The 11,582-nt window shown below is 39.1% G+C and overlaps 1 protein-coding gene across 2 annotated transcripts in view; it reads right to left on the reverse strand.

The window, feature by feature from the left end:
• The window catches only part of BBX (BBX high mobility group box domain containing), a 282,615-nt gene that overhangs the window by 36,710 nt on the left and 234,323 nt on the right, over window positions 1-11,582 (reverse strand). For both annotated transcript variants that reach the window (XM_007450540.1, XM_007450539.1), the window contains exons 11-12: window positions 1,289-2,297; window positions 164-302 (exon numbers count right to left, since the gene is read on the reverse strand). In XM_007450540.1, coding sequence (XP_007450602.1) covers window positions 164-302; window positions 1,289-2,297 — 1,148 coding nt within the window. The remainder of the gene's footprint in view (window positions 1-163; window positions 303-1,288; window positions 2,298-11,582) is intronic.

An 11,582-nucleotide genomic window follows, 5' to 3' on the forward strand; every position in this document is an offset into this window, starting at 1 on the left:
TCATTTGATACACTTGATTTGTATTCCTTCATGTGCTTACTAAGATGGCAGGAAGGGCTGACTGGACACTCAAAGAACAAGCAGTTAGTGATCTGTTTACCTTGAAAATACCACCACATTTGAGGTCAGTGCTGTGTGTCTGACTGTGCTCACAGACGCTTACCCAAGAAGAGAGTCTTCCTTTGGCTTTGTCTTCTTGACCTTCTTGCTTCCACTGGTCCCACTCTGGTTAAATGTCCAGCTTTCTTCATTCCAACACCCTTCATGATCAGAAGAGTTTCCTTTTCCTGAGCTTCGTTTCCCTAAGGAAATTCAAAAGAAAGAGTGTTGCTTCACAAGTGACCTCTTGACCCCTTAGGTATCATTTGCATGATGCCATTACTAACTATTTCAGATTCCTCAGAGTGATTCCTGATGGACCACCTTTAATAACAGAACATGCAAAAAAGTAACTTACAGACTCTGAGATCCACAATCTCATCATAACAGGTGCTACATGACTCATGAGACAGACTATCAATACTACTAATTTTTCCATTAGATAATCAGCCTGAGGTGTGGGAGCCCTTTTCTGGTATGCACTATTAATTCTAATTTCCCCAAGAGTTACTGGAATGACATCCCTAGAGAACCATGTACTCTCAAGGATCTTCATTCAGGACTTGTTAGACCTATTTTCACACATCTCTATAGTTAGAATTTAGCTTGGCAACAGGTAGTCCCCTAGCCAGATACTATATTTTAAAATAGATGAATTTATATGAAACACTCTATGGAATAAAGGTATATATATTAACTGGTTTCTGGATACTGTTATGTTTTAAAGAGCTCTTCACTTCAACTACAGTTTTGATTACCTAGTGGGGAGGGCTAGATAAGTTATTTGCTTCTAGAGTCTACAGGTTAAGATTCTGCCAAACATATCTGCTTGTTTCAGAAAATTATTTCCATCAATTTTAAAAACCAGACTTAAGAGCTCTACACATGCAATACTGATCCTTCAAAACAAAAAGCCAGCCAACACCAGTAAAAAAAAAAGGTTGGAGTAACTCTGAACACTTATATTCTGAGAACTATGTACAAAGTGAATAGAAACTCTCCTTAATGGTGCTAAAAACATATAGGTAAAATGACAAATGTATATAATCTATAAACTGTAAAGAATTGTACAAATGTAAAATATTATTTTGATACTATACTGTTCTTTACTGTGGTTCTTTTCAATACGTCTAAAGGAGAAATTCTGCTAGGTTTCCATGTTCTTTTCAGATTTAGAGAAGTCACTTACCTCTGTCAACATTAGCTCGCAGAGAGGTGAGCATACCCTCAGACACCAGGGTTTTATAAAGAGCACCTTTGCAAGACCTCTCGGATTTCCGGGAGCCACAAGTCTCTATTTTTCTGTGACAGTCACTGTCCTCAGGCTTGGCCTGTCCTGATAGGCTGGGTGGTAATGCATCTTCCGTAGGGGTCAATGGTTCTGCTTTTATACCCTCTGGCACCTCACCAGAAATGTTCTTGCTGGCAGAAATACTGATAAAATCTTGAGGTCTTGACTCTTTGGTGGTGTCTGAGGATTTCTCCTTTGACATTTTCTTCTCTCTTGATTTCACTTTCTTCTTTGGTGGCTTGGCATCCAAAATGCTCCCCTTGCCACTTGAGGACGTGCGGACCTTCTTGCGAGGGGTTTCTCCAAGCTTCTCGATGCCCCAGTCTCCCTTTGCAACAGCTTCAATGGTGTACATGACACTCTCGATATCAGATTCCGAGGACTGCCTCTTTTTGCAAGTCTTCTTGGGTGTGGATTTATCATTTCCATGTCGATCCATTTTGTTTTTCTTCTTTTTCTTTTTTAGCTTTTCTGGTTTGCTTAATGCTGTGGGATCCTCAATGATCATAATTCCATGAGGATGGCACAGGTGATCCTTTCTACTGGGAACATCGCTTATTATGATCTTGCTACTAGCAGAGTAAGAAAAATCAGGGAAGTGACTACATTTTTGATCTTCCTCTAATTCTTCCTTTTTAATTTCTTTGGGAGCTTCCACTTTTATACCCTTTATATCATCCATTCGCAGCTCCTCAAAATTTCTTAATTCCTTAGAATCTCTTACATTTTCCTTAGCTGATTTTTCAAATTCTGCTTCTTTCTGTAACCTGGCTTCATCTGTTTTCTCCATTTTTATTTCTCTTTCTTCCTTGCCCTTCTCCAATTCTTTAATTCTTCCGCCATCTGATTCTTTTGCTTTTATTAGCTTTGATTCTTCCATTTTCACCCCCTCTGATGCCAGGCACATCTAAACAGTTAAACATGAGAGAACAAACAAAATACATTATTCTATACTTGAAATTAGCTTAAACTTTTAAATTACATCCTTTTAAAAAATAATCAAAACAAACTTCAAACTTTACAAGTCCACTTCTGCCAAAGTAACTTAAATTATTCAAATTAATAAAAGGCTCTGTAATATATTCATTCAACTCTAGAAGAGTATATACTCAAATTCTCACTTTCCAGCTTCTCATGAAGGTTTCCTCTGAAAACAAGATTTGGTAAAAGAAGGATGGTATCTAGAATTGAAAGACCCGAGTTTGAGTCTTAATTTTGCTACTTGCTAACTCTGCACCTAGGATGAGTCATTTCAGTCCTCATTCCTCTGTTGTCTTTGTAAAATAAAACTGATAATAGTTGTCTCAGAGGATCCTGTGAGGTCTAAGTGAGATGATGCACATATGGCAGTACTTAGTAAATCATCCCCAAACTCTATTCAGATATTTACCTTTTCTTTTTTCTTGGGGAAATGAGAGAAAGAGCAACAATTTCTACCTACCTGCTTAAAATTAGAAATGATAAGATGATTCACTAAAGAACTACAGAAGGTTTTGGTTAATGAACAAAACATTATAGGTCCACAAATGCCAAAAGATAACCTGAAAGATCACAAAAGCTCTGAAAAATAAGTGGGGGGTGGTTGTTTTTTTTTTGAAAACCCATTTGATGGCAAACTTGATCTGATCCAAACTTACCTGGCTGCAAATTCTGACCAGAACTATTATCTGACTTAATGTGACTATTCATGTTTTTGCTATTAAATCTCCATGAATTTGAATATATATTAGGGAATTAATGGCATACTGTAAGAGACACACACTGCATCATTTTCCCTAAAATCTGAAAAATTTTGAGCACCAAAACACATCTGGGAGCAATTCGGTTAAGTTTTTAAACTCCCCAAATTTCACATATAGGACATTAAAGGAGAAACTCGCCATCCTCCTCTCCAGCAACTATGTACCTTGAAACTGCAATCTAAAAGCTATTTTCTAAAAGAGGAAATTACAGCTCATAGTAAAATTCATTTTCAGTACCTGGCTTTTCATTCATAAACACTCCCCGTAAGGCTCCCCGGTGCTAGGCTCAGTGAGGGACACTAAAGGTGCAAAGATCAATAAGGTCTGTCCCATGATTCCTGACAGCTTCCAGCCCAGCCCCCCAGCCCCTTGGAGGCATTCATCACGAGTCACTACAAGGCTGATGAAGCCAACGGCAGCACAGGAATTCTTAACCATTACTCATTTTATCTACTCTGCACTGTCAATTTAGAGGAAAAAAGACTATTAGGGCTTGCTGAACCCCCCAAATCAAGTACATGAGTAGGAAACTGATCTGTTTTAAAAGAAAAATCACCATTTTATGGAATGGCAAGTTGTTAGAGATTGTTAACAGCTATAAAATTCATTTTTTAAATGGATAATACATTGAATTAAACATCAGATACTATTTTACCTCATTTTTTCCCTTAGTACTTTCAGTATATCTCAAATCCTTCCGTGAGAATTATGTTATGATTAGTAAGTCTCGCAAGAAGCTGGGGCGGGAGGAGGCAGACAGTGCAAGGTTTTTTTTTTTAAAAAAATGAACATGACAAGAGTACCCAGCCCTTCAGGATCATTCACAGGGAAGATGTGTAATATCATGAATTCACAACAGAGCTGCCTTTTTCAGGAAATCATGTAAGTTAACTTTTAGACCTCAGCAAGTAGTTATGAAGACTGAGAACTTCCCTTTATTAAACCTAACCAGAAAAAAGATCAAAGCAAAACGTTAAATTAATTCTGAAACACTGGGATACATATCATCTTCCCTGCATGCTTTATTCTCAGGGGAGATTTGCTGTTTTTGTATCAATTTTGGAATAATTTTTATTTTCCTTTCTCAATTATCCTAGTCCTTCATGAATCTAACTATCCCATGAGGGGAGAGAGACTATGCTAGAAGAAGGCTAGAAAGGGATCCTCAAGGTAAATTTTATAGTTTTCAACCACTATCACTCTGGTGGCCTTTAATAAGTCACTTTAGGGACCTTTGCCACACAAGCACTGATTCTGCCAACGGTTTGCATTTGCACAGGTTCATCTTAGCAAACCCAATAACACTTTGCAAACTCTCTTCTCAGCTTCAATGTATTTCAAAACAATTCTCCTCATCACCCCTGATAGGATTCTACAGCTAGGAATGAAATGGAACAAATGCAGACATTCTCTCTGGGGACATATTCTGGGAAACAGCATAATACTTCTTGGGAAGGTAATTACCCCGAACACTAGTCATGCTTTACTTCCTTGTTTCAGGCTCTTAAAAGTTTTTTCATAAATAGAGCATGTTAATTCTAAATTATAAGAAAAACAATTACATGGCTGGAAGTTAAACTATAAAAATAAAGCTAATAACTACAAATCACAAATCTCACTAACCAAACCCCCAAATAAACACAAATCAAACTCTCAGAGTTGGGTGTCACTCTAGACTTACCTAATTATCTTATCTAATGTTATCTAATTTAATATTCTTCCTAATGTAGCAATTCATTTTATTATAAAATTCCTGAGAGTTATACAACTTTTTGCACAAAGACAGTGACCATATTAGAGGGCAATGCTGTTTGAAATTTTTAAAATATTGAGCAAAAATCTATAAATCCTATCCGTCCTGGTTGTTCCCTGAAGCCACTTAAATTAATCCACTCCTTCTCTCATGCGACAGACTTTTAAATCCTAGAAGATAGACTTTATGTTCCCGTGAGTCTCTTCACCTGGAATAACTGCTCATTATATGTAAAGGCTTCCCAACCTTTCAAAAGTTGGGTCCCTCTTATCCAGATGCAGTATGGTTGTCCTGAAATGAGAATGGACTTTATTGAAATAAGCTGGGTTTCTGTGCCTAAGGCCACACAGTGAGCTAGGCAGGTAGCTTATACCTGAACCCATATGAGGATATAAAGGCTGAGAAATCGTAACAGTACATCGTCCTCCGCTGGGTTGTTGCCAGGCAAAAGTAAACAAATGTGTGCAAATATAACTCATAAATGACATAAAGCTTATAAGGGCTGGAAAACAATGATGTTTCAATTTAGCAGTATTTTAGATTAAGTTCCTAGCCTTCCTGAAATACTCCAGATGAAAAGTGGAACTATTTGTCAGTTGATAAGGACACTAATCTTCTAATGAGAACCATAGATGAACTTGCCCCATTGTTTTTATTTTTAATTCATTTTTACTGGAGTATAGTTGCTTTACAATGTTGGGTTAGTTTCTGCTGTACAGCAAAGTGAATCAGCTATACATATACATATATCCTCTCTTTTTTGGATTCCTTCCCATTTAAGTCACCCCAGAGCATTGGGTAGATTTCCCCGTGCTATACAGTAGGCTCTCATTAGTTACCTATTTTATACATAGTAGTGTATATATGTCAATCCCAGTCTCCCAATTCATCCCACCTCCCCTCCTCCTTAGTATCCATACATTTGTTCTCTATGTCTGTGTCTCTATTTCTGCTTTGCAAATAAGATCATCTATACCATTTTTCTAGATTCCACATATATGCATTAATATATGATATCCCACCTGTTTTTAAAAAAACAGGTCAAAACTTCTGGCTTGTATTGGGCTTGTGGTCAATTAAAATCCTGGATTACCCACATACTATGCTGGGAAGCTTGGTCTCTCCCATTCTGTATCTTTATACTTTTTGTAACTAGATGCAAGAGTTTCCATTTTTCCTTACGAAGTATATCTTTTCAAAATTTGAGTTAAATTGCCTTCCAGCTTTGTGTTATAGACACGTTTGATAAAGTTGCTTTTAACGTCTTCGTCCAAATCTTTGGTAATAAAGTTGAGTAGGTCATGGCCAAGGACAGAGCCTTTTGGCAAACTTCTAGAGCCCTTTCATCAGGTTGATTTGAACATTAATAAGCTCCAGCAATCTAAGAATGTTTAATAATCCAGTCTAAACTCCCCCCATTTTGTTTACAAGGACATAAGATTGTCAGAAGTTTTGCTGAAATCTGGGTACAGTATGCCATTAGCATTCTCTTAGCCTATTTTATAAGCATACAAAATAAAAAATGAGGATGGCTTGTGTACCAGTCAGGGTGTAACTACGCAAACAGAAACAACTTAAAGCATACCTAGCCAAGGGAATTTAATGCAGGGAATAAGCTAATTACACAGGTCATGAAGAACTGGGATACCAGAACAGGAGGTCGTGAGGTAACCCAGGGATTAGCAACAGCAGGAAGGCACGGTAGGGACAAATGGTGGAAGGAGTGTTACGAAGCCCAGGGGCTAGGTCCCTGGTGGAAGACAGACCTGTGGTGGGCCAATCTGGAGAGAGCTGGATACATGGACGAGATGATGCTTTTGCTTACTCCCACCCCCTCCTCACCCCTTCCCTACGCATCCCAGCCTCTCTCTTCCTCCCATCCCCTAATCTTCTGCCAGTGTCTCCCACTGGCTGAACCCAGCTGGAAATCAGGGGACACAGGAACCCAGGAAAGGCAGTCTGCAGCCACCTGGGATATAAGCCAGCATACAGGGCACAGAGATTCTGGGGAAGCACATTAGACAATAACTTTGGGGGGTGGGGGGAGACTTCAATAATTCCCAGTTTTCATCTTCTTATATGAGTTCAAACATGATTAAAAATAATTTTCAAAAGTTTCTAGGAGGGCTTCCCTGGTGGCGCAGTGGTTGAGAGTCTGCCTGCCAATGCAGGGGACACAGGTTTGTGCCCCAGTCCGGGAAGATCCCACATGCCGCGGAGTGGCTAGGCCCGTGAGCCATGGCCGCTGAGCCTGTGTGTCTGGAGCCTGTGCTCCGCAATGGGAGAGGCCACAACAAGTGAGAGGCCCGCGTACCACCAAAAAAAAAAAAAAAAAAAAAAAAAAGAAACTGTCTAGGAATTAACAGTCTGTATTTTCACATGACACAAACAGAGCCCAGGAACAGCTATGGATGTAGTAACTCTTAGAATATGCCATCACTCTGAAATGTAAACAAATTTTATATTGAGAGGCAGTTTCAAAAGGCAGGGATTCTAGAGATATTGTCTATGACAACAGACTGACTCTGCCACCAATTAAGCTCCTTTTCTCTAAACCATTCTGTGCCTGTTTCTCAATCTACAGAATGTGGATGTTAACATAGTACTTGCCTTAGGAATACTGTGAGGTTCAATGAATTGCACATGTATAGTACTTAAAATAGTGTCTAGCACAGAGCAAGAATAATGTATTGTGACAACCATCCCTTTGGGGCTTAATGTCATGTAGGATAAATGCTGGCTATTATTATTAGTACTAATATTCGTACTGTCTCATTAACAGCACATCATAGCCCTGGTAGACTAACTGCTTTGCTCCAGTTTTTCATTCTAGGGTTGAATGATTCTATATCCGCGGGGAAAACCATATACAACAAAATTAGATTCAGAAAGATCTTAAATCAATTATCTTTCAAGAAGCAACTCTTATTAAAGATATAATCAAGCTCAGTTCTACTTTTGGGTACAAGCATTATCTACTCACATCTACTTTTGGGTCCATATATCAACACTTTAGTGGGACCTAGGAAAGCACACACAAACTACATTATGTACATATGCATGGAGTGCACATAGAGAAGCACACAGTGGACACAAAAGAACATAAATCAATGTGAACTCAAGTGAATAAAACTGCACTGTGGGAAGCACAGAATTAATGTCTGTTATTAATTAGCCAACTTGCCCTTAGTAGAGAGAGGGTTGGTTGTTAATCAGGCCTTGAAACAGAACATGCCTTAGTAAATGACAATTTATTCTTCTGTTATTATTTTAAATTGAACAATAACCTTCTTTAAAAGTGAGAATGGGGGCTTCCCTGGTGGCGCAGTGGTTTAGAGTCCGCCTGCCGATACAGGGGACGTGGGTTCGTGCCCCGGTCCGGGAAGATCCCACATGCCGCGGAGCGGCTGGGCCCGTGAGCCATGGCCGCTGAGCCTGCGTGTCCGGAGCCTGTGCTCCGCAACGGGAGAGGCCACAACAGTGAGAGACCCGCGTACCGCAAAAAAAAAAAAAAAAAAAAAAAAAAAAAAAAGTGAGAATGTAAAATCATCTGCAGGACACTTCTGGATGGAATTCCCATGCCTGTATTCAAAGAAGTTAAAATGTTAATGTTTTCAATCAAATGCTGGGCATAAATATTTGATATATATCGTCTATTTCCTCAGGAACTACTCTATTTTTAGTAACTGTAACTTCCGGGGGCAGGGGCACAAAATGTATCCTGTTCACCTTTGTATTCTCCTCCAAGAATAGCCTAGTAAAAAAATGAAGACATTCAACAGATAATTGTGTTGAATTGAACGGTTCATTAATTCCGAGGTAAATGTTGAATCTAAAATGCATTCTGATTAATACCAGGAAAGAGTTAACGAGTCTATAAAAAACAATGCTAATTATGACCATGCTGCTGTTTGGCCTAGACCAGTGATCACACTGTCCTTAGTTATGGTTCCCAGGAGCACCAGTGAAAATTAATCACCAATATTTTAACTTTATCTCTGACAACCGAAACCACACTGAAGTTTCTTACTGTTTCGCGTAGTCAGAGTGGCCTGATAGTGATGTGCTAGAAGAAATGTAAGTCATTCCCAAAAGAAAAACAAAAATCATTATGTTGAAACCCAGATCCTTTGGATGTACACGTGGGACAGACATGTAAAAAACTATCCTCTTCAAAATGATTGCAAAGGAAAAAAAAATCAATAAAGATACTGAAGGGATGAGATAAAATGGAGGGATTATTTTTCGTGTCCCTGAGTTCAGGGAGGCTGTCATTTTCAGTTCAGGTATGACCACACCTTAGGTTCAGGGTTTGTTATTGCGTAGTGGCTTTAAACACACAATAAATCTGTGCGGCACCAAGCTTTTACCTCCTTAAAGACATTTAAAAATGTATTCCTTTCTACAAACGTTAAGATACTGATTCATTTCTTTAATGTGTCCTGCTTTAAAAGACTGAGTGAAATGGCCAGTGAAAAATAATTAATCGTGCACTAGATAAGAAGTAATACCACAGAAGAAGATGCTCTTAACTGGTACAAAGAAATGGGTAAGTAGTTCCAAAATGTACCATATTATTTCACTCTTAATTATATTTTGTCTTTCATTGTCTGTTATAAAGGAGCGAGCCAGATTAAAAACAAGGCAGTATGGAAACAGACCCACTGACACTAATCAAGAAGTTTCCATTTCTAAATTTCTGCTTTTTAGTACAAAACAAATGTTTTGCAGCCAAGGTATATTTACAATCATTTTGTACTGGCTTATTATCTGCCTTAACAGTGTAGACATAACCCTAGGATGGCATTTCGTGGTGTTTTTCCAAGATGTGCATGTCTCCCATAATTAAATAGAACCAGAATGTTTTTGCCATAAAAATATACTGGCTAATGGTTTCAGAGAATAAAGAATAGAATCAGTGCTAAGATAATTCAATTTTCTTTATTATAAAAGATAACTGGTCACAGAACAGTGGTCTAAGTGTCTCTCAGCACTAAAATCTGTGCATATTAAGTAGCTTACTGTTTGGTTTGCTGAAACAATTAGGCCAGGTGAAACGGTGGTTTAAATGTTTATTCACTATTTCTTCAGAAACTATACCATTTCTGAAGACACTAGATGGGGTGGGGATAGCCTTTGCTCCAAAAGGCCATTTACTGAAGTCTCCCTGAAAGGTGCTGAAGGAAGTCATTAGGTGCATTCCTATATTTCAGTTCCTACAAAAGGAAGTTGGTGCAATTGGAAATGAAAAGTTTTAGAATAGGAGTTTTCTAAAAATGACTTGCAACTCGGCACAAAAAGGAAAGAAACACACCACTTTCAAACAAAAGACCCCCTCTAATATATCATTAAGTGTTAGAATTCAATTTTACGATAGGAGTGCAGGTGAAGCTGAGAACTTGGGAACTACATGTTGAGGTTCTAGGCTTCAGGGGGTTACAGTAGGGTGAAAGGATAATGCACATCAATGATATGAGGACACAACAGAACACTTGAATGGAGTCATACCTCAATCAAATACCACCTATAACTGGTAGTGGGGGGGTGGGATTTCCTACTTTTTTCAATATAGTATAGAATTTCTGTAATTTTAACATAACTCATCTTTTCTTAAAGTGAGCCATAATTTTCCATAAGATTTAATTTTTATAGATACTAGAATAAATTCATCTTTACCTACCTATTTGACTATAATTATAAGGGTTTTTTGCAAATTAGAACGCAAGAAAAACTACGCTGTTGAGGTCTCTGAAAATGTCTTCATCCTTTTTTTAATAAATAGGGTTAATGACAACTTTTCCAATTCCCTTGGACCCACCATATCTACAATCTTGCTTTTTTTTTTTTTTTTTTTTTTTTTTGCGCTATGCGGGCCTCTCACTGTTGTGGCCTCTCCCGTTGTGGAGCACAGGCTCCGGACACGCAGGCTCAGCGGCCATGGCTCACGGGCCCAGCTGCTCCGCGGCATGTGGGATCTTCCCGGACCGGGGTACGAACCCACGTCCCCTGCATCGGCAGGCGGACTCTCAACCACTGCGCCACCAGGGAGGCCCAATCTTGCTTTTTATATATATGAAGGGTATGTCTAGAGAGATCCAGCATTCTCTTTCTTCAACTTCACCATAACAGATTATCAGTTTTACAAATTGAGATAAAGAAGAAAAGTACAACATAGACAAATCCAGCAATCCTGGGGTGACCGTTTTTTTACCTTTCTTTCTTCTGTGCTCAGAGGAACATGGGTTTCTGCTTTCCAAACTCAACTGTTTACCTAGCTGGCAATCCCCTCGTGTTGACTCTTTCAGTACTGGATTTCTTCAGTTATCCCTTCCCCTTCAGCATCTTTCATCTCTGCTTTTCTACTTGTGGGGCCCCCTCTCGGTTCACAAACATCCAGGTTTCCTGAAGTTGGGCTCCAAGATCAGGGTAAACTTCTTAAAGCCGTTCTTTCCCCACACTCAGGTTCAGAGCTGGAGTTGTCTCGGGCTCCCCTTGGCTTTACCTCTCACATTGACTCAGTCACCAAATCCACCTGAATCCCCTGCAGCCTGCCATGTCCACTGCCAGCTGCCCAGATGCTGGTTCTTGTCTTCCCACACCCAGATGTCCACATAGGCTTTCCACTCTGTTCTACACAGCTGCCAAGTGAGTCTCTCCAAGCACTGCTCTCACCACTGCACACCCCTGCTCCAAATTT

The sequence above is a fragment of the Lipotes vexillifer genome, unplaced genomic scaffold, assembly GCF_000442215.2.
Source record: "Lipotes vexillifer unplaced genomic scaffold, Lipotes_vexillifer_v1.1 scaffold946, whole genome shotgun sequence".
NCBI lineage: Eukaryota > Metazoa > Chordata > Mammalia > Artiodactyla > Lipotidae > Lipotes > Lipotes vexillifer.